Below are 23315 nucleotides of genomic sequence, written 5' to 3' on the forward strand. Positions count from 1 at the left end.
TTATAGGGCCACCTGGGGTGAGCCTCTGTTGGGAAGGGACCAAACTAGGTGAGGAGTCTCAGAACTGGTAGAAAGGGGACCATCCTGCCACAAGGTACAGGGGTAGGAGTGGAGTGGAGGGTGGGCATGGCACTCTGTCCTGTCAATGGCTGAGTCACTTTTGGAGCAGTCAACTGAGGCTGAGCACATTCTGGAACTCAGGGGCAGGCAGAAGGGTGGCTTGTTGCCCTGGGAAAGAGTTCCTGCCAGTGTCATCCAGCACCAGGTCTAGGCATCCTGCTCTCAAGCCTGTGCATCATGAAATGATGGTCACTAGGAGACTTAGCTGAGTGTCTCCTGGGAGGAATGCACTGTGAGACCCAAGCTCTGGATGCTGTGACAACTCCTGGAAGGAGGTACCACTGCTGTGCAGTCTGGGTATGGGAGCCTGGGGCTGGGTCTAGACTCCATTGAGGTAACATGGCCAGGGGGTGCTCAGGAGAAGGTGCTTTGGGTTGGGGAATAGAGGATGGTGAAACCTGCACTTGAACCCAGGTCTTCAGGCCCGAGAACCATTACATGGCATGCAATGTGCTGGGAGAAGGGCACCTACAGGAAATGAGGACCAGTGTCCAGCACCCACAGACCCATTTGCCTGGCAGAGGGCCTCAAATATGTTGGCGACCATTAGTTTTGTTGCTGTTATTATGAAATAAGGCTGCCAAGAGCTGCCTTTATGCCAGGGCTGTGAGCCGAGCAGTTTCCAGAGAGGCCTAGAGACCACACATGCAACAGCTGCAATCCAGGAGACAGCCCTGGGCGCTAGTGGACATGAAGGCCTATACAAACTCCTCAGCCTGTAGCAGGTCCTCAGGGCTGGGGCCTCCTTGTGAACATTGCTGCCACAGACCTGCTCCTTCACATGTGCACCCTGCCTTGATCGCCTGGCTGTGTCACATGATCTCCTGGCTGTGAAGAACATGAAAGCCAGCAGAACAAAGGGGCCATGAGGACATCTGACGAGCACTATCCTAGGCCATTTCTCTACCCAGCCTCAATCACCTGGTCTGGGTCTGGGCTGCCACAGTGTGGACACCCTCACTGGCTCCATCACCAGATGAGGCTGCTCTGTACATTCCCACCTGAGGCAGGATCTGGGCCAAGCAGGGTCTAAGGACGGGAGGCTTTCTAGAGAACTGTAGCTGCCTGGGTTTAGATGTTTGCCTCCCTCTTCCTGTCCAAGGGCAACTGACTCCTGATGCCAAGAACCAGCAACACCTCTTCTGAAGTTGGTGGGTAAGGACAGCAGGTGCAAGGATGACCCAGGATCTGAAGCGGCCCCCGATGAAGCCCTGTAGTCAGAGCCCTCTAGGGCGGTCACCCCTGTTCTCCAGTAGTCACCTGAGGATTTATGCATCCATTAATAGCTTCCCAAGCTGCATGTCCTGGGAAGGCTACACAGCCTCTGTGCCCCAGCCCCTCTCTACGTAACATGGATTAAATGGTTAGTGGCCGGTATGTAATGTATGCACCATTTCCTGGGGTCTGTTTATATGCACCATTTCCTGGTGTGGCAGGTGGACTCCACAGAGAAAGTGGGTTCAGGGCCATGTCCCCACCTGAAGGCAGCTCAGACAGGCACATGCATGAGTTTTCAGTAAGCCTCAGATCGACCCTGGCTTAGGGCTGGAGGCAACAAAGGCTCCCTCTAGCTGACCCCATCCGGTGTACCACACTCTATTCTTAATAACATCTTTTATTGATTTTGTAATGAAAAATAGACATTTATTTGAGAGTTAATGCTTGTACCAGTGCCTTCCCTCTGAGATTGCATGGAATATACACTTATAAACACCCACCAAAGGTCTGCAGGGAGCACACCAAGGTCAGTCTTGGGTGTTCCAGAAAAATTCTGTGCCTACCCTGAGGACTAGAAGAAGCTGGGTTCCTGTTAAAGCAGTGGTCCTGGCTTCCTCCTAAGAGCTGGTTTGATGGCCCTCCTGGGAGGTGTGCGGCTCATCTGGGAGTGAGTGGAGGAGCCAGAGGCCGCTGGAGGCTACAGAGATGATGGATTCTCATCAGAGAGGCAATCCTTTCTGCACATCAGCTGGCTTCGAATGAAAACAGCTGCACAGCTGCTGGGTGTTGCCGCTCAGAGGCCTTTGTGATTCTTGGTAGCATCAGAATGTACTGAGTTCGATACCATGGCAGCGGCCCGCTGGGCCCTGAGCCAGGAAAACAACAGATTAATATTTGGAACCAGAAATTACCCACTACTGGGAGACTGATTAGGTCCCTGATCTAAGCTTGTTCTATAGATGTACACACAGGCATGGGGCTCTGGGCTGCAGGGAGAATGGGCAAGCCTGAGCCCAGGCCCTCCAACTCTTGACTTGCATGTGTGTGTGTGTGTGTGTGTGTGTGTGTGTGTGTGTGTGTGTGTGTGTGTGTGTGTGTGTCTGTGTGTGTGTCTGTGATGGGAGGAGAGGCAGGGGCTGAGGGAAGTTTCAGCACTCACTGTAGCTCACTTCCTCTCCTTAGCAGGACAGAGGACAGAGGCCACCTAGGACTAGCCCCATCGGCCTCCAGAGGCACTGAACAGATGAGGAGCTGTGATACTGTGGGCCTTTCAGCATCTGTTGCCCTTAGTGAGCAGGGCTGTGCAGTGAAGGGCATGGGCCCCATGGTCACGTACTGAGTTCTGGGCCTGAGTCAGGGGCTGCCTAGGACTGGGGTGCCACAGGCCCTGCTCTTATGGACCTCACAGGAGAGGACAGAGAGGAACCAAGTATCCCTGGTTCCCAGAAGCAGCCTAGTGTGGCAGGGGGCAGCTACCCTGTTCTTGACTCTTTCCTCTGACCCCTATAGCTCCCAAGACTGTGATTAAAGTCCCTTGTTCCTCCATGCTCTTCCAACCCTTGGGGTCCCAGCTGGCCAACCCTGAAGTATGAGGAACACGGGTCTGTTCAGGGCTGGTGATAGAGCCTAGCCAGCCTGGAGAGGCTCTCCCTCCTGTTCCAGTCAGCATCGCCAACGCCTTGAGGTCTCCTTTTCACGTATGCAGGTTTTGGGGCGTAAGGCTGTGGAAGCAGGACACAGGAGGAATGAGTTACACTGTCCTTGAGAGCAGTCATATACCTGGCTTACCATTCAGGTAGGGGGAGACCTGGCTAGACTGAGTTCTGGGCATCCTTCATGCCCTAGCCCAGGCATGCATGGAGTAGGCTTTACAATGGAACCCATAAGGCCTTTGTCTATGTTACCAGACGTCCTTTAGGACCTAGCTCAAATGCCACCTGTCCCAGGGAGTCCTCCTGGTGTCCTTTCCTGGTTTCCCAGTGTGCCTTGCCCTCCCCTCCTGGCCACAGGGGAGGCCTGCAGCCGGAAGCTGCTTCTCACTCTGAGACAGGCTCTTAGACGGAAAGAGGTGCTGTGCAGGCAGGGCAAGGCCAGTAGACTCTGATGCCTGCTTCCTCTCTACCCAGACCAAGCCTCTGACAGGGATGTGCAGGACACAGACGTGCCACCTACCTGGGTCAGCAGTGCCTGGCTTCCTCCTTGAGGTAGTGATGACCTGGTTTTCATTCATCATCTGTATGTCCTGGTCTTCCTCTGGCTTACTGCAGGAGGAGCAGACAGAAGGCCCATCAGCCTCCAGGTCAGGTCCCTGCCATCCATCCTCATTAGGGCTGACTAGGGGTATACCTGATGGTGTGTTTCTCCTGGTGACAGAAGTCAGTGTCCTCGGCAAAGAGGATGGTGTGGTGGGGCACGGTAGGCTCACATGTGGGCAGGATGCCCCCAACTAGGTGGCTCACCATGGCAAGAATGCCATTGTACACCAGCAAGTCATCCACCAGCAACTGAGGGAGAGAACAGGAATGGGCCCCGCTCCCTCCCACATGTGCCCCACCCCCAGCAGTGTGCCCCTCTGTTGTCCCAAGCCCAAGCTCACTGAAGACTATGTTGACAGTAGGCCCTCCCCCACACTGGCATGAAGGGTAGGTGCTGTCCCCTTGGGCTGCAGCTTTGGAAGCTGAGGCTTCAGTTTCACAGCACTGGGTGACCAAGTGTAGAGATGGAGGCAGACTCAATCTCTGGCCCCCGTGGCTTCTGTCTCTCCATCTGGCCACCCAGTTGCCCCGCAAAGCTGTGTGATTCTAGAGGGAGCCCTGAAAGCAACATCAAGTCCAGGGCCAAGTTCAGGGCTTGCTTTGGATTATTTCAAAACTGTTCTGAATTCACAGCTGGGTGGCAGGTTTCCCTGCTCTGAGGACCAGGCATTTCCAAAGTTGCAACTGAAGACAGACACCGAACTGCAGCAAATGGCAACTGCCCACAGTCTAATCCCCAGAGAGCACAATGACCTCCCACACCAGCTAGTGAGGACTCACACCAAACTCCTTCACCCCTCGTTGAGGTGTTTTCGTGTAATTCCACAGTTTGATCATTGACACAGTGGTGGGCAGATCGAAAATGACATACACCCGGTTCACCTGTCAGAGAGCAAAGCTAATTAAAGCAGCTGTGTTTGGAAACAGAGCTGTGGGCTAGGCCCAGAGCACCAGGGCAGGAAGCTGGCCCAGGTGCCAGTGTCGACACTCCCCATGTGGGAAGTCTCAAGTTCCATGCCTCTTCTCCTCAGAGCCCATTTTGAGTCAAGTCACGTGTGGTTGCGTTTGGAACAAACTGCTGAGCTGGCTCTGGGAGGGCCTGCTGCCTCCTGCTGCTGTGGCCCTCATTTAAATACTGGTCCAGAACTGAGAGCAGCCTGGCCTTCTATTCCTCAGGTCAAGCCCAGGATGGTCCCCACTTGCAGAGCATCTCCCCACCAAACAGCGTGCATGGTCCTGACCCATTTATCCTTTCCCAGAGTTACAGAGGAAAAGCCAGAGTCCTGTGCACTCCAACACCATGGTTTCTTCCAGCCCATGTCTGCTGGGGATACCAAATGGCTAGCGCTCAGCCCCAGATCAGCATGAAATGAACCAATGCAGCAGGCTCAGCAGCACAAAGTCCCCCTCCTCACCTGGAAGGCCAACCAAAGAACTGAGCGTGAGGTGAGACGGCTTGAAGCTCACAATGACCTGGAGACAGTGATGGCTGAGGGGGGCGGGGGGGGAGTCCTGCTCAGACCCTGAGATTCCCACTAGGAGAATGACAGTGGCCAGAGGTGGGCAGTGAACTCCTTCCTGCTTTTGGCTGGGGTCTAAGGGCTACAGGGGCTGTGTGGACCCCTTTGCACAGGTTGGCCCTGTGGTCTTTGGGAGTTGTTTCCTCCTCTGTGTGGAAAATGTCTATCTTATACTCAGTTACAGGAGTGGGAAAGGGACCCCAGATCCCACCACATTCTGCTGACAGGCTCTGACCCTGAGGTGGAGGGTGCTGATGGCCTATACCCTCTCCTGGACCTTCCTCCCTCTCTGCGATGATGGATCAGGCTCACTGCAGGGTTTGAGAGCTGGGAAAGGCAGTCGGTGGTAAGAATGACTGACTTGCTGACTGGGGCCAGAGTGAGGGCAAGGTGGCCACACTGTGGCCATAGGCAGTGATCTAAGGAACAGAAACAGGCAAAGGAGGGGGCAAATGGGGAAGATGCCAGGCTGCAGTGGGTTGCAGAAGCCTTGACCAAAAGAGGCAGAGAGATGCACACGAGGCCAGTTGGTCCTGCCCTCCAGCAACTGTGCAGGGAGCCCTGACTTCAGGCTCCCTGGGGCTCCTCACACCTCTGGCACCTTTTTGACTAAAGTCCACGGAGTCAGAGAAGGAACCGTGAGCCTGGAAGGGCTACACCAGAGCTGGCAGCCACAGCTGGCACCTTTCTGATGGCCCCCAACTGTTTCAGCTGTCACTGGGCACAGGGGCAAGTGCCCCTCCAACCCCAGGGCCAGGTACCCACCAGGCCAGGCAGGATGGGGGCCAGCCACATGTGCCTGCCATCACTGGTGTTGTTGACTTGGTCGATAAGCTTGTCGGGGGTTCGCACGTCCCCGCATACACCCTCAAGTGCATTCACACTGTCCGGGAAGGCGGCGATATCTGAGGGGTAGGTTAAGCTGTCGTAACCCAAACTCATATGCTGTGCACAATGAGTCACCCTCAGGGCCGCTGTCAGGCTGTCAGCCCTGTGTCTCAGGAGATGCTGGGCTGGCGTCCTACACTTTTGCAGGCTGGGAAATGACAGTGAAAATAGATGCATTCTATTTTCTAAGAAAGCGGGGTTGTGGCCAAGGGGAAGGGACTCTGTGTGGGGCTAAGGGGTCAAGTTTAAAGTCAGGGACCACAGGTGGGATGGCTGGAAGTGAGGGGTTTGCTGAAGCACAGATAGGGATTATAGTGCTGCCACTGCTCTGAAGCACAGGTCACACGCACTTGGGCAGGCAGGTGACTCTGGCAGGTCACAGCCTTGTCAGGTCTGTCACCCTGGCCCAACAAGAGCTGATTAGAGCAGGGACCTCAATGTGCGTGTGCAGAATCGGGGTCCAGTTCTGTCACTGTGACAGAGGAAATCTCTGTCAGGAAATCTCAGGTGAGCCACTGGGCACCACTTATCCGGCCACCTCATCTGGGACAGGGGCCAAAAACTTCTATGCTCTGAGATGGGCAGAAGTCAGAGGACACTGGCTGTGAGCACTCTTGGTGACATTAGTGGAGCATACAGACCCAGGAGCCATTCACGAAGTTATGAGGAGGACAATAACTCCAGAGACACCCAGGACCCCAGGCAGACACAGGACAAGCTTTGGGGCTGTGCTGGCATTTCCCGACCTGGAGGGCCAGAGATCACACACTCAAGGATGCTACTGCTAAGCACGTGACAAAGAAGACAGGCAACAGAATTCAAAGCTTTACAACTGGGCTGTGTGACCTCAGGTAAACAGGTCTCCAGCTCTTCCTCTGGACAATGAGGACTCCAGAATATTCTGTTCACAAGATTTCTGTGGGTGCATGGGGCATATTCCTGCAGGGCATATTCCTGGCACACAAGAAGCCCTCGGGAAGCACTGAGTTTGGGGGGCTGATAGACAACAAGAACTTCAGGAGTCAGCACTGGGGAAAACTGAAAAGGCGTCCATGAGGTTTAGTCACTGTAACTCCACATGACCAAGGGCCTCGCATTGGCACTTCTCAAGTTAAGTTCCAGAGGCTGGTATTGCATTAAAATTATCTATGACCTCTGGATAATTGAGACAGTTGATTAGCTTGATCTGTTTGGGAGGCATCCAGGCAGTGGGACCGGGTCCTGTACTCAGTGCATGAGTTGGCTGTTTGAAACCTGGGGCTTATACAGGGACACTTGGCTCAGCCTGGGAGGAGGGGACTGGACCTGCCTGAACTGAATCTACCAGGTTGAACTCAATCCCCAGGGGAGTCTTTGCCCTGGAGGAGATGGGAATGGGGGGGGGGGGCTGGGGGGAAGGCGGGGGGGGCAGGAGGGGGGGAGAACAAGGGAATCCATGGCTGATATGTAGAATTAAATTAAATTATAAAATAAAAAAAAGAATCAAAAAATATCTATGACCAAACTGAAATCTTTCAGAACTCCCTGGACCAATCAACAGGTCCAGCATGGGCACACCATGAACAAAGGGTCCCCCAGTAATACACTCCTCTCCCACTGAGTTCTCCTGCAGACTCTGTCAGAGGCTTTTTAGAATACCAGGTGCCTGTGCCCTCTGAGAAGGGCCTGTGCTGAGCAGGGATCTCCTCACACTCTCAACCATGGGACTCTGGTCTGCAGAGAACCAGTTATAGTGGCCTTGGCAAGCATGGCTAAGAGCAGCTCTAAGGGTCCAGTGGCATCATACCATACCGTCATAACCATCACCCACCACCACCACCACATTATTATAACTACCATAATTAACATCACCACAACCATCATTATCATCACCACCACCACCATCATCAGTCACCATCACTATCATCATCAATCACCATCACCATCATCACCATCATCACCACCAGCATCAGATCTTCCATTTTGTTTTGTGACATGGCAGTTCAGACCGGCTCAAACTCACAGCTATCTGCCTGTCTCTGCCTCATGAGTGCTAGGATTAAAGGCGTGCACCACCATGTCTGACTATCATCTGCTCTTTTGAAATAGGGCCTTGCTATGTAGTTCAGGCTGCCCTCAAAACCATGCTGGCCGCACACAGGCAAAAATCCTTCTGCCTCCACCTCCTGAGTGCTAGAATTACAGACTTGGGATCCTGCACCCGTCTCCCAGCAGCTTTTTCCATGCCGGCTCCTGCTCCCAGCAGAAAGGATACTGTTCTGGGACAATGGGATCCTCTCCCCATGCTCATCGTACAGCTCCAGCCCTGTGAGGCCGATGTAGTAGGGGTCACCCCAGCTGGACAGCAGCTGGAACTGGAAAATGACTGTGGCGGTGGTTAAGGAAGAGAAAAGAAAGCCACAGAGTGGCAGAGGTGACAGGGGCTCTTCTTGTTTGTTGACGGAAGAGTCTCTCTCCCAGAGATGGTTTTCTGTCAAAAGGAACACAGCATCACATTCGCCACACCACCTGCCCTGGGAGTGGACAAGAAGGAATAGTCCTAGGACGGACAAGGCGAGCAGATGGTGCTGGGTGGGACACTCCTGTCTCATGCCTCAGTTTCCCTGGTTATAAAATGATTAGAACGAGAAATCTCTTCCCTCCTCTGTGTCTTTCAAGTTCATGGGAACAAGCATGTTAGGGGTGGGTGGGGAAACAGCCTCAGATCTGGCTGCAGCAGAATGATTCCTACTGACAAGGTCCATATGCATAAGGCGATACCTGCCCACCCTTGATTTGATCTTCCCAGTGCCAGTTTCTAGGAGCAGGAGTGGAAGAGGTTCTGAGAGCCCAGGCACATGCCAGGCAGCCACAGGCAAAGGCACTGCTTCCTTCCGGATCTAGACCCCTCCGAGAGATCAGGGCAGGTTAGTTGACCTCTCTGATTGCTTCTTTTGTTTTTTTGTTTTTAGCTTTTGGCTTTCCTTTTTCTCTTTTTTAAAGAGACAGCGTCTCACTGCATAGTTCAAGATGGTCTAGTACTCATGATCCTCCTGCCTCCAGCATGCCCGGCTCCTGTGATTAGTTTTCATGGCTGGGAAGAGGGGCTGCCATTGCAGCCTGCTCCCAGGGCTGATGCAATGAGGTGACACTAGGAAGGAGGGCTCTTGCTGCCTCTGCCCTTGCCTTCTCCCTGCCAGGTCCCTGGGTCACCTGTCTCTTTTCCAGTCCCTCTCAGCTGGGTCCTTTGTGCCACCTCCACAACCCGTCTTTCAGGAGGTGATGGGACCCGTGCTGCTGCCTTCCTTAGCTTTGCTAGCTACACTGGAACATGCAGCACTCCAGCTGCCTAGGGGAAGGATACAGCCACAGGGCATGAGTGGGGCCTCGTAGTCCATGCTGGCTCGCTCCAGGCTCTTTGAATCCAGCCTGGAAAGAGATTGAAACAGCACCATGAGCCCTTCTGTTCCAGGGTCATCAAGAGACACTCTTCAGCCATGGACTGAAGATACAGCAGTGCAGGGGCTCCTGTGTGAGCTCCCCTTTGCCCAGGGGATGCATGTGTGGGCGGCAGTGGGGGACCCAGCTCCTTTCTGTTACAGACCCTTGCAATCCTCAGAGTAGCCCAGAGGTGGGGACACATGGATGCAGACACCTGGACAGAGTGGGGAAGCCACTTGGAAAAGCCACATAGCTGGCGGGTGCTTGAGTGGGATGTGCCTCTGGGGTCACTCTCTCAACCACACCCTTGCTCTCCTACAGGAGCAGTCTGCTAGGCTGAGGGCTAGGTGCTGCTGATGGGGCAGGGTGCGGGAGTGTGACAGGCCATTTGGATGAATACAGGTCAGAGGAGGCCTCTCACAGCAGTCAAGCTGGGCATAGCAAAGGCCCTGGAATGTAGGCAGGATGAGGACAAGAAGAGAAAAGAAACAGAGGGGAAGCCCTGAGCACTGTCGGCTTCACGATCCCCAGTCCAGGCCTCAGTTTCCACTCTGTGAAATAGGTATAAAATTCCAGCTTCCAAATGCAGATTCTAAGAGACAGGAAGATCTCTGTGAGTTCAAGGCCAGCCTAATCTACATAGTGAGTTCTAGGCTGGCCAGGGCTAGAGACAACTATGACACTGCCCTCCCTCCACTTCTCTATTCCCTTCTTGTGCTATGCTGCACAAGGATACGATTACAGTTTTGCCACTGGGGAAGGGAGCTCTTTTACTTCTCTATTGTGGCCTTTGGTGCTCAGACATTGGGAGCTGTAAATGGGTAAAACTTACTCGGTTTACACTTTGATGCTGGAGACCAGGCCAGGACATCCTGGCAAACCCAAATGAGAGTTTCCCACCTGCTCTTTTTCTGGACTGGGGCTGGGGAAGAGGAGTCGTTTCTGGAGAACACATGTGGCTGCAGCTCCAGCCCTGAGGGTGCACACACAAAGGACACTGGTGGCCCAGTCCATACTCCCTCACCTCCTGGTGGGTGCTGGTGACAGCCGGGTCTGCAAGTAGTCCCCAAAGAGGATTTCTTGTGCAAAATCAAAGTGGCAATTGCCAGGTCCCTTTCGGATAAGAAAGCCTTCTGCAGGAGACACGCACAAGCCATCCAGGGACACATGGGCGATTTTGACCTAGCAAAGGAGACACAGCTTGCCTGAGGCCTAAGACAGTGGATGGCTTTTCTACCACGCCAGCCTGGCCTGAGTTCCAGGGACAGTCATGTTCCATTTCGGACACAATGCTAGGGCGGGCACAAGATACCTGGAGTAAGGCCCCTGCCCAAAGGATACTTACCTGTGCTTCCTATCCATGTGTCTCAGTCCCAGGGGAGGCATGGGACTTGGTGGGGGACCCCAGGCAGCAGTGGCAGTAGCCTGTGGCAGTATGGTGAGATGGTCAAGGGCACTAGCTCAGGAGCACAACCTCTGCCTCCAGTGCTGTGTAGACCTCCAGCCTCCCTTCATCTCCCTTCCCACCTGGGAGAGGGGCACAACCTCCATCTTTCTGGGTACATAACAGAGACCCAGCTGGTCCCTCTGACAGGTAGTGGCACTGTGCTCACTGAGAGCTTGCACACACACATATACACACACATACACACACACACACACACACACACACACACACACACACACACACACACACACACGTGCACACACTGTCCAGGCAGGAATTTTCTAGCCGTGCTGCTGGGGTCCACCAGCAAACTGTAAAGGCTACAAGCATTCTGAGGCTACCTGCCACCTCTGCCTTTCCACCAGCATGAAAGAGAGTGTGGCTTCTGTGCTTGACAGACTGAGACCAGACTCTAGCTGTGTAGTTCCCAAGACAGTGGCAACCCTCTCCCAGCCTTCCTTAGAATCCTGAGAGGCGGGGCACTTAGGGAGGCAGGGTGGGAACCTGATGAGATGAGGAAGGCACACATTGCCTCATAGCACCCTCCCCGGCGCTCAATGGACAGCAGGCCCAGAGGCGACACTAAACCCTGGACTGTGTGGGAAGGGGACCCACAGTCACAGAAGAAGCAAGCCCTCCCTGCAGTTCCCCAGGCTGCCCTGGGCTGTGGGCTAGGTCTGCTGTGTGCAAAAGGAAACACAGCTTGTTCTCTCCCTGGATGTCACCCCTTCCCGCCCTCCCCCCACCCCCCATTTGAAAGGTTCTGGAGGATTTATGCTCCTCTCCAGCACCCACACCAGCCATTCATCATGCTGCCTCCCTGACAGTGGACTCCGCTCTGCCCAGCTTACCCCTCGGTAGGTGTCCTCGGGAGATTTATTGTAGTTCCAGAGGCGCAGGCCAGCAATGCTTTGGGCTCTGTCAAAGTGGATCCTAACCACATGGTCCAACCCAGGGGAAAAGGGGATCAGCCACATGTGCTCATCCTCGGTGGTGATGTTCATGCCGTCAATTAACCTGCAGGCAACGAGGACAGATCAGCAAGATGGTGGGAGGTCTCCAGAAGGCCCGCTTTCCTCACCCACCCGTGTCTTGGGAGGTGGGTGAACAGTGAAGTCAAGCAATGATATTTCAGAAGCAGTAAAAACAGTTTATGCTCATCAAGGTGCTGAGAGGCACTCATCCTCACCAGGCTAACAGACAGGTGTGTCCCCCTTGGGAATCCCTCAGCCCAGGGACCCCAGGGTGGGAAACTTGTGCTAATGACTACTGTTCCTCACACTAGGAAGGCTGGCTGTGGAAATAAGCTCTTCACAGCTGTGATGCAGGTACTCTAGGATGTGCCGTGGCTAACAGGAAAAACGACACTCATGAGGTGAGTTTTGGCCAGGCAGGCAGACCACGGGCAGCAGGGACCAACTCACGCTGGCAGTGAGGTCATGACCTTGGCGTCAGTGCTCAGAAGGGGTGCCCTGGGGTGGGAGGTGGACTTTCTCTCTATTGTCCCAGTGTTCTGAAAGATGTAGGGGTACAGTTGAGGGAAGTGCATCCCAGCTCTTTTGGTGAGGTCTCCAAAACACGAGGAACCCAGGCAGACCTAGGCCAGGGACTAGTGCCAGAAGAGGCAGGTGGCTCCGTACTTGTGTTGAGCCCAACCTGCTTGGTTAGCCCCAGGTCTAAGTGCCCCAGGAAACCCCAGCCAGCAGCAAGGCTTTCCTAATCGGTTACCTCAGCCCCACTGCATCTGTCCCTGCCTCAGTCTCTTCAGTCTGGACCCAACCTTTGTCCTTTGAGTGGCATGGCCACTTGAAGACCTGGCCCCAGAGACAATTGGCCCCGCCCCACACCACCTTTAGACCCTTGGGGGGCCACTGTCCTGTGAGTAACTCAGGCTGTGGACACAATTCCTTTATCTAAACTCAACTTTTCCCCTTACTGTTTGATAGTTTGAGGTTTAGAATAAATCTAAGTGTTCATCCACGGAGGTAAAGCGTTCTCTCTCCTGTGCTCTAAAAGGCTGTTATTAAATTGATGGATGGTGTGTCTTACAATTGCTGGCATGTTAAAAACTGAGGAAATTCGGCAGGCCAACCCTGCTGTTTGTGAAGGAAGCTGGCTGCTGCGGGACTGCTGTTTCCTTCCAAAGCAATTACCTCCGTCTTGGAGACTGGCCGCCAGAAAGACTGCTGCAGGCTTTGGGGAGAGGGGGACACCGAAGATGGATTGGCAGAGAGGCTGGTAGCAAAAGAAGCCTCCTCCCTGGGCAGTCACCTGGTTCTGTCCTGAGACACCCAGTAGTAACAAGCCTCCTTCACGCTAGATCGGGGTCTCTAAACAGTATGGCTACCACTAGGACCCTGTCATTGCAGGGATATGGTGGAGGCCAGGTTGGGGCAAGAGGGACAAGAAGGGCCTGGGCCATCCTGTCATATCAGAAGGCTGAGGAGGGTGGGCACTGGGTAGTAAATGCTTGCCCTCCATGCCAAAGGCTCTGGGTTCCATCCCCAGAACTTCAAACAAATGAAAATAAATATTGCAAACAAATACATAAATGGACACAGGCACTCCCAGAATCTGAGACCATCAGCAAGGATAAAATCAGAAGAGATGGCTTAAGGACAGCCCCCATGCCCCAGCAGTGGATGGCCAACACCCATGCCCAGCAGTAGATGGCCAGCACCCATGCCCAGCAGTAGATGGCCAGCACCCATGCCCAGCAGGGGGATGGCCAGCACCCATGCCCAGCAGTGGATGGCCAACACCCCATGCCCAGCAGTGGATGGCCAGCACCCATGCCCAGCAGTGGATGGCCAGCACCCCATGCCCAGCAGTGGATGGGCCAGCACCCATGCCCAGCAGTGGATGGCCAGCACCCATGCCCAGCAGTGGATGGCCAACACCCATGCCCAGCAGTGGATGGCCAGCACCCATGCCCAGAAGTGGATGGCCAGCACCCATGCCCAGCAGTGGATGGCCAGCCACCCATGCCCAGCAGTGGATGGCCAGCACCCATGCCCAGCAGTGGATGGCCAGCACCCATGCCCAGCAGTGGATGGCCAACAGAAAACAAACTCAATGTAGTCTTTGGAGGTTCTCTGGCTCATGTTTTGTCAGGGTTGGGCTTTTGTTTGTTTTGTTTTTTTAAACTTGCAGGTCCTTTGTGTATATGTTATGGCTTCCAGTTGTCTTTTATAGGATTCCTGTGTGTGAATGTGTATGGCTCTGTATCTACACGACATTCTTATGCTTTTCTTTGGCTCTTCTGTTTGTTTATTTTGTCCTGTTCCTATTTGTTTGTTTTTGTTTTATTATTTTATTATTATTCTTTAGATCCCGATTTGTTTCCTAAGGAGAGACAAAAAGGGTGTAGATCCGGATGGGAAGGGAGGTGGGGAGGAACTCAGAGGAGTTGGGGGAGGGGAACCATAAACAGAATGTATTGAATGAAAAAAATCTTGTCTTGTTTTTGTTTGTCAAGAAAGGTTTCTCTCCGTAGCCCTGGCTGTCCTGGAACTCACTCTGTAGACCAGACTGGCCTCGAACTCAGAGATCTGCCTCTGGAGTGCTGAGATTAAAGACATGTACTACCACACCTAGCTGAAAAAAATCTGTTTTCAATAAAAGAAAAACATACAAACAAGCAAACAAACAAACACCAGAGGAGATGAGTGGGTAGCATGCTTCTGTAATCCCAGCACTTGGACCTGAAGCAGGAGATCTTGAAGTCTGGTTGGTACACACTGAGACACTCTGTCTTAGAAAATAGTACCATGAGTGGCGGAGGGGCACTCCTCCAGAATGAAGAGAGCTTATAGAATGGGAAAAATGTTTATCAGTTACATATAAGACAGGATTAATATCAACATACATAAATAACAAAAATCAAACACCCTAAACCCAAGACATCCAATCAATAAATGGACTAATGAAGTGAGTAGACAATTCTCAAGAGAAGAGATACAAATGGCCAACAAATATTTGAAAAAACATTCAGCATCCCTAATGACCAGGGAAAACTGCTTTGAGAATCTATCTCGCCCCACAAAGAAAACAAATGACAACCAAAGCTGGGGAGAATGTGGGGAAAGAAGGTCCCTCATTCCTGCTGTTAGGAGTCATAGAAATCATTATAGAGGTCTCTCAAAACCCTGAAAATAGACCTACCATATGACCAAGCTGTAAGTCTCCCAGGTATATACCCAAAGTCAGCATACCAAGAAATACTTGCATATTCATGTTTACTGCTGCAGCATATATGGGCAGGAAATGGACTGAGTCTAGATGTCCACCATAGATGAATGGGTAAAGTAACCTGGTGCATCCATAAAGAAAAATGTAACCATCATGGCATATGCAGGAAAAAAGACACAACTAGGAATGTTAAGAGAAACAAGCCAGACTAAGACAAATGCTGTGTGTTTTCTCAAATATGGAGCCTAAACCTTACATTATGTATCGGGGTACCTGTGCATTTATATCAAAAAACTAGAAAGGGAATTGCTGGAGGAAGGGAGAGGTCTTAAGATGGGGATAGAAGCATAATGGGACACTGAAAATAGGGCGGCAGAAGTGACTTAGCTGGGAGAAGAAAGGAAGCTAACTGGAGAGGGGACAGGGAAGGATAGTCAGGGAGGGGACGAGTAAGAACAAGTGCAATGGTGTGTGTGTGTGAAGTTGCCCTAATGAAACATGTTGCTTTGTAGTCTAACCTAAAAAATAAAAATAAGTGAAGGGAAATGAGACAATGAGAAAAGGAAGTCCCCTGAAGCTCGAGGACTTCTCAGCCAGTGGCACACATTTCTACCTGGACCACTACTCACAGATGAAGGTGTGACAAGGACATTGAAGGGTGTTTGCATTGTCAAGTACTTCCTGATTAGAGATATGCACTGAAGTGTTTCAAGACGACATTATGATTGGGCAGGAGGCTGTCAGGATTTCTGTGGGGTAGCAACTGGGTGACAGGGATGCACACTCTGGGCAGGTATGAGTTTCTCCTGCTGCTGGCCAGGAGTAGCTTGTAGGCTCAGGTCTAGGTCCTCCAGTTGACCTATCAGGATCTACAGGCCAGGGTGGCCCCAAGCAGTCAGTGCCAGGAAGGGATGAAGTCCACAGTGAAGGGCCACCATAAAGGACACAGCCAGGGCAGGGGGCTGCAATGTTATCACCCTACTCCCAACCTGTAATCATGAGGATTATTTCTACAGTTCTATGGATGGAGAAACTGAGCCATAGGAGACGCCTAACTCAGCAGGTAAGTGTATCCCGGGCTAGAATATCCTGTGGTTTGTGTTCAAATCATGACTCCACTTAACCAGTCTGGGTACCTGGGGCCACTTCCTGACATCAGCTTCCTCCTCTATACATAGGGACAACATCAATGATTCTTAGTCTGTTAGTCGCTTTCATGGATGGACACCTGCAATCTCCTAACAGCCCAGTGCCTGGCACTTAATACTCCAAAATGGCACCTGCACTTCTGGCTATGTTGACCTCACTGTCACAGCTGTGAGGTCAGGAAGCTTAAAGAGCTTTGAACTCCCATCCCTCAAACGCTCCTTGACTCTTAGTTAATTCACATAGCTGTTGTACTGGCTGGGTTTGTGTGTCATCAGAGAGGAAGGAGCCTTAGTTGAGGAAATGCCTCATGAGATCCAGCTGTAAGGCATTTTCTTAATTAGTGACCAATGTGTAACAGCCCAGCCAATTGTGCGTGGTACCATCCCCTGGGCTGGTGGTTCTGGGTTCTATAAGAAAGCAGGCTGAGCGGGCCAGGGGAAGCAAGCCAGTACGCAGCACCCTTCCATGGCTTCTGCATCAGCTCCTGCCTCCAGGTTCCTGCCCTGATTGAGTTCCTCCTGACTTCCTTTGATGATAAACAGAAATTTTAACCCTTTCCTCCCCAACTTCCTTTTTGGTCATGGTGTTTCTTTGCAGCAATAGAAACCCTAACTAAGACAGCTGTCCAGAGCAGGAGGGGAAGTGCCAGTCTACGAGTGACAGGTACTGTGGATGGATGCTATAAAAAGCTTGTCCATTCAGCCTGGTCTTGGTATCCAGAATGTGTAGGAAGCAGAGCAGCCATAGTCACCTGCAGAGACTGTCTTTTCACTTTCCAGTTTACAGAGGGGAGAGGCCTAGGCAGGCATGTGCAAAGCAGAGTGGGTCACACCGAGGCTGACAACTATGGCTGAGCGAGGCCCTAGCTGATGCCAGTGTGATATCCCAGCATGCAGCATCTGAGCTACACCAGCCCGACTTTGCAAGCTGCCTGCCCCTCAACAGGGGTCCCGTGTACAAAGGGCCACCTCTATTTCTTTTGGCTACATACCTTCCCAGGCAGTGTCTGATGTGTGCCTGATGCCTGGAACACAGAGCATGTCCCTTGACCCCGACTGCCACAGTCAAGCTTCTCCTACTTACTTGTCTAGGGTTCGGGAGTCATCAGTGTACTCCGGCAGGTCATTTAGGTCCCTGGGAGAGGCAGAGAGCTGGTGCGGGTGGATGGGCAGGGCCTGGCCATCCTTGCCCACGACTTCCAGGCCAGTGAGCCCTATGTAGTGCAGGTCCCCCCAGGAGGCTGTGAAGTTAAGGCGGAGGCCTGTGAGGGAAGGAAAGCAGCCAGTCACCACCAGAGGCTCTGGAGCCAGAAAAGAGCTGCCCTTCAGCCTCTCCACTCTCCCCTCATGAACCTTCTCTCTCAGGAGTCTTCAGGCCCAGACCACTGCCTACTCAGGACATAGCAGGCAGGAAACCCACACATGGCTGGGCCACCTCACACCATGCTTTGTGCCCTGTGAACTCCCTCGTGCTGTTTCACACTACAGTGTTCCTCTCCTGACTTCTAACTCCCCCTTGGTTCTACCCAGATGATTTTCCAAGTGTTCGTTTTTCTAGGCCTTTCTTCTACCGCAAGGCCCTTGCACATGCTGTTTCTGGTCTCTGGACTGTGCTCACAGCCTATCATGTCTCTGTATACTTCCTCTACCAAACTCTGGAGGCCACTACTTAGTAAATGCCCACGTGACCTGCCAGGTGCTAACTCCTTAAGGGAATGACCCCACTTGTTTTTCTAGACTATTATGTACCCACATACTGGCACAGTGCCTGGCATATAGTGGAGGCTCAGTGCCAGTGAATGCCTGACAGTAACTAAATGAGACAGTCACACCAGAACTGGACATTTTATGCAAATGGACTCCTCCTAGGAGCCCTCACTGCATTCAGGGTAAGGGAAGTGGCTGCTGACCCCATCTTTCCACCTCAGCTTTCACCCTACTTCACCAGAGACCATATCAGGAGACCTCCTGTGGCCCTGGGACACTGATGCCAGGTGACTCATTCCATTGCCCAGAAAGGTCCCCTTCTCTGGGTCTCTGGGTCACACCCTGTCACCCTGTCATATACTTGGCTGGAGTTCCTCCTTTCCCAGTAGAGCAGGGCCAAGCTCAGGGGCAATCCAACCATGGAGGTATCTGACCCGTTTTAATACCTGCCTGAGCTCTGAAGTTCAGCTCTTTGGGCTTCTGAATGACAGCATGGTGGGTGGATCTGGCAGAAAGCCTGGGTCATGAGGTGCTCCATATTTCTTACAGGAGAATCTGTGAGCCCAGCAAACTTCCAGAACACCCTGGGGGCCAGGCTGCAACCTCTCACCTCCCTGAACTCGACATCTTGTCCTGAGCCCTGTCATTTTCCAGCATCCTTTTGGTGACTCAGCCTTCAAACTTCCTCTCTGTGGTGCCGAAGTCAGCCTGAGCATCCAGGGGGCAGATGAGGACTTGGGTTCTAAGGAGCACTGAGCAGACTGCTCGTTATGTTCACATACCCTCCAGGGTGTGGAGCAAGTCAAGCTGGCTGCCCCTCTGGCCTGTGGCCCTGCCACTTTCCCACAGAGGTGGGCCAGCTTCTCCACTCTGAGTCTGGGCTGCAGAGTAGAATGTGGGCACAGCAGGCTGCCTCCTCTTCCTGTCCTGCACTGATGCCAAGGAAGCTCAGTCACCTGTTGCTCTGGCCAGTAGCAGCACATGCACGCAGTTGCTGGTCCACGTGCTGGCTGTTCAGAGGCATGAGCAGGCCAAGGGAGAACACCTGAGTGGCTCAGAATCATTGCCAGCACTGATGCCTGGATTAATTTAAGCTGTAAGAACAGTTAGCAAGAAGCCTGCCATGGCCATACAGTTTGTAACCAGTATAAGTCTCTGTGTTTACTTGGTCGGGTCTGAGTGGCTGTGGGACTGGCGGGTGACAGAGATTTGTCCTGACTGTGGGCCAGGCAGGAAAACTCCAACTATAGATGCCTGCAGAGCACTGCCTCCAGGCGCTCCACTGTGGATTTGTTCTGCAGCAAAAGCTGACTGATATAGTCCTTCTACTGGTCATGTTCAAATGGCATCTCTCGGCGATCTCCTGACAGTGCCCCCCACTCTCCTGCCCTTGTTCCACTTGTTTCCATCCTAACCTCAAGAGGTAGTCTGCATTAGTGCGCTTGTTGATTTCCTTGAGGCCAGCACTGACTGTTCTATCCTCAGAGCTAGAACAGCAGTGTCCAACAAATAGATGCTTAATCGAATTTTGTTTTGAAACCTCTGATTGATAGAAAAGTAGGTGGGTGGTCAGTGGATATGTCTTCCCTAATTTATAGTGAATGATAAACGAATACTCACTGATCGTCTGTATGTGCCAACTGTGGTTTTAGAAGTAGAGATGTGAGGGAAATAAGAGTGAGTCTCAGCGTGAGCAGTGCTCATTTAGCAGTCAATAGACACCTGGCAAATGCTGCGTACCACAGCTGTACACCGCTGCATGCCCAATCAGAAGGATGGGATGGGGTGGAGTGTGGCAGAGTAGGAACAGGGTATTTAGGGAGGGGAGGTGGCATCTGGGCTGGGACCTGCATGCAGGAAGAGGCATGCTATGTTGCACTTCTAAAGAACATTCTAGATTGAGAGAACAAGTTGGGCCTACATGTGAAAGCAGCTGGCCAAGGGAGGAGAGGAGTAAGACTAGAAAAGGAGGCAGGGCTCAATCCCACGTGGAAGCTGAGATGTTGATGACATAGCAACGGGAAGTTACAACAGGTTACTTTTTCTGTTTGCTTTGCTGAGATAAGATCTCTCTTTGTGATCTAGAATGGCCTCGGAACCAGTGATCCTCCAGGCTTAGCCTCCCGAGTACTGGGACTGCAGGTGTGCACCACCATGGTGGCCTATACATGGCACCAGGACAGTGGTGTGGGCCGAACTGTGTCTTGGAAGGACTTCAGCACGACTGTAAAGGGAGCCAGGCAGGGAAGACACTGGTGCTGAGAGTGACCTCATCGAGGGTGGTCACAGTGGGAGAGGGCAAGGTCTGCTTAGGAGGCAATGGAGCCCAATGGTTTGAACATAGAAGGACAAGAAGGGATTGATCCAGGTGACAGGGTGGGGTGGGGAGTATCTGGGATGGAGAAGGCCCGGATGGGGAGGGAGTAAATTGTGAAGGGAGGGACAGGGAGAGGTGGAAATGCCACCTCTCCCTGGTAACGAGCCTTTCCCATGCCTGCAGTCCCTTTGTGTCTGGCAAGAGGCACCTGATCGCATTGATCCAGGACTCTGAATGCAACGGCTCTCCTTGTGAGCTGATATCCATGTTCCATATTCATTTTCCTTGCGTGCATCAATTAGTATTTATACAAATGGAAATTAATTTTGTTATTTCTCTCATGCTCTGGCCCTCTCGACTTCTTCCCTATTCATCGTGGCTGATATTTGCAAAACTTCCCAAATGAGTGTCATCTGCAAATTAGCAAGTCATAGATTCCCTTTCAAAGCAAGAGGATTGGCCACGTTTACCCACTGCTGCCCCCCTTCCCCGCCCCAGGACTGCTTTATTAAAGTGCACACATTGCTGAGCAGGTGGAGGATGGAATGGGATGGGGGTTAGAGAGAAGAGATGTAGGAACCCTGGAGCTCTAGGCTCAAGTGGGAGGGAATGACCCAGCGGAGAGGTCTAATGCTTTCCTAGCAGGTACAAAGTTCAAAAGTCACAGTGTTCTACTCCAGGGCCAACCTCCCCAGCCACTGCAGTGGCATTTCTGAGAAAGACTGGGTTGGTTCAGTGCAAAGGACATTGGTAAACAGCCTTTGGGATAAACTAGCGGGTAGACAGGACAGTGGTGCCTTCTGCCTGGCAGCACCTGCACCTGCCTTCCTCTTCCAGGGAGACGTCCTGGCTCAGCAAGGTTGTCTGTGCAGCTGACCACTCTTAACCAGGCTACAGGGACAGCCAACAACCCAAGTCTGGCCAGATATGGTTTTCATATCTCCTACCTGTCCATCTCCACCATGGTGAGGCACATAATTGATTTATGGACAGGCCTGAGACACAAGCTAGACCCAGAGAATTAATTCTGGAGCTATATCTGGGCAATAGAAGTGGCGTCAGCTCTGGGGTTGCTAGTAATGGGTAGATATGAGCACAAGGCCCTGGTGCATGGCCCACCCATGAGCCCCTGGTGCATGGCCCTCCCATCATAAGACCCTGGTGCACGGCCCTCCCATGAGACCCTGGTGCATGGCCCTCCCATCATGAGACCCTGGTGCACGGCCCTCCCATGAGACCCTGGTGCATGGCCCCCATGAGGAAGAACAGGAAGCAAACAGGGTAGAAAAACAGACAGCAAGTCTCCATGGTACCATTTCCCTGCCTACATCCAGTTGCCTAAGAAACTAGTGACCCTAACTTCTAGGTGCATAAACCAATAAATTTTCTTTTACTGACTTCAGCTTGAATTCAATTTCCATTGTTCTCGTGTGTGTGTGTGTGTGTGTGTGTGTGTGTGTGTGTGTGTGTGTGTATGTATGTGTGTGTGTGTGTGTGTGTGTGTGTGTGTGTGTGTGTGTGTGTGCCTGTATATTAGGGTATGTGTGCATGTGGGAACCAGAGGAAAACCTTGGGTGTCGTTCTTCCTCACTGGGTCCTGGAGCACACCAAGCAGGATAGACTTGTAGTCAGAGAGGTCCAGAGTTTCATTTGGTTCCATCTCACTAACACTGGGATTACAGTGTACACTGCCATGCCTGGCTTTATGTGGGTGCTGGGAACTGAATTTACTGGGGTCCTCCAGCTTGTATGTCAAATGAGCCATCTCCCTGCCCCTTTATTCATTTGTTTGTTTATTCATTTATTCAGGCACGATCTCCCCTTAGAACACAGGCTGGCCTTGAATTCAGGTGCTCCTGTCCCTGCCTCTCAAGCTCTTTAGTCCGTTAGTCTAGAGTAATTTAGTGACCTGGAATGGAAAGAACTATAACAATTCAAAATAAGTCACCTTCTTTCCGTCTAAGAGACCATTTTTTTTCCTTTTGGGTGGGCAAGTGACAGGGGAGGGTTCTCATGGAGGACAATGGGAAGGTATTTGGGGGAAAGGGCTGCAGAAGAGCCGGCAGGTAGAGGTGCAGTGTGCACTAGGCACCACCCAGACCCTTGCCCCAGGACAGGAGACTACCCGTGCCACAGGCCACAGCCCCACTCACTCCCTGAGTTACTATCTTCAGAAAGCCATGGCCTTCCTGGATGCAGCCTCTGACATGAGGACATGGGGACATGAAGACTAAGCATTCCCTCAACTCAGGACATCAGCGGTCGCCACCGCAGCTTCTGTGCTTCCCATCTAGCTGCTGAGGCCACCTCTGCCACCTCCGCGTGGGGACGGAAGGCTCCAGGCATCCTCCCTCAGAGCTACCTTAGAGACCCCACACTCAGATCACATGGACTGGGCAGATGGGGAGCCAGAAGAGGCACTCAGACCCAGGAGACCATGAGAGCCTGTGGCCCACTAAGGTGGTGAGGGAGGGGCCCGGCTAGGCTGGGGCAAACTGGGAACTGGAGATGTGAGGCTGCTTCTGAAGAAGCAGGGTAGGGTCACAGCTCTTGTCTTTAGGAGATGAACTGAAAGCAAGTGACCCAGCAGCAGGGAGGGCAAGAAAGAGCAGGAAGCCGGGCAGCCGGAGCATGCAGAGAGCCTGTTAACAGGGCCCTGGGGGATGAAGGCGGATCGCAGACAGCCATGACCCAGGATTCAGCTTCCTTAGATAATGAAGGACTGACATGGATGTGAGTGAACTCAGAGGAACTGTCTGAAAGGAAGAGGAGAGGCCCGGGAGTCGGAACGAGATCTACTCAGGGAGGCATGCTGGCTGCTGCAGCGTCGTGTGTTTCAATGTGTGAAATTAGCAACACTTCATAATCTGCCTAAAATCATGGTTCCAGAGAACCTGGACTTTGGGTCTTGTGAATCCCTCACCACACACACACACACACACACACACACACACACACACACACACACACCCTGCTTTGCTTTGTGTAAAGCTGAGCTATTGCTAAGGTCCGGAACAGCTCTACCCACTGAGGCTGTAGCAGCCTGAGGCCACCAGGCTCCCATATCCAGATCCCCAATCAGCA

The 23315-nt window shown here is 52.5% G+C and overlaps 1 protein-coding gene across 9 annotated transcripts in view; it reads right to left on the reverse strand.

The window, feature by feature from the left end:
* Nucleotides 1-1717: 1717 nt before the first annotated feature.
* Nucleotides 1718-23315, reverse strand: part of Katnip (katanin interacting protein) — a 174088-nt gene continuing 152490 nt past the window's right edge. For all 9 annotated transcript variants that reach the window (XM_052763268.1, XM_052763269.1, XM_052763270.1 and 6 more), the window contains 10 exons: nt 17292-17469; nt 11720-11885; nt 10446-10603; nt 9345-9409; nt 8256-8366; nt 5879-6018; nt 4374-4475; nt 3685-3842; nt 3511-3599; nt 1718-3059 (listed from right to left, as the gene is read on the reverse strand). In XM_052763268.1, coding sequence (XP_052619228.1) covers nt 3001-3059; nt 3511-3599; nt 3685-3842; nt 4374-4475; nt 5879-6018; nt 8256-8366; nt 9345-9409; nt 10446-10603; nt 11720-11885; nt 17292-17469 — 1226 coding nt within the window. In that variant the 3' untranslated portion in view covers nt 1718-3000. The remainder of the gene's footprint in view (nt 3060-3510; nt 3600-3684; nt 3843-4373; nt 4476-5878; nt 6019-8255; nt 8367-9344; nt 9410-10445; nt 10604-11719; nt 11886-17291; nt 17470-23315) is intronic.

The sequence above is a fragment of the Peromyscus californicus genome, unplaced genomic scaffold, assembly GCF_007827085.1.
Source record: "Peromyscus californicus insignis strain IS unplaced genomic scaffold, ASM782708v3 Scaffold_4__1_contigs__length_199733344, whole genome shotgun sequence".
Lineage (NCBI taxonomy): Eukaryota > Metazoa > Chordata > Mammalia > Rodentia > Cricetidae > Peromyscus > Peromyscus californicus.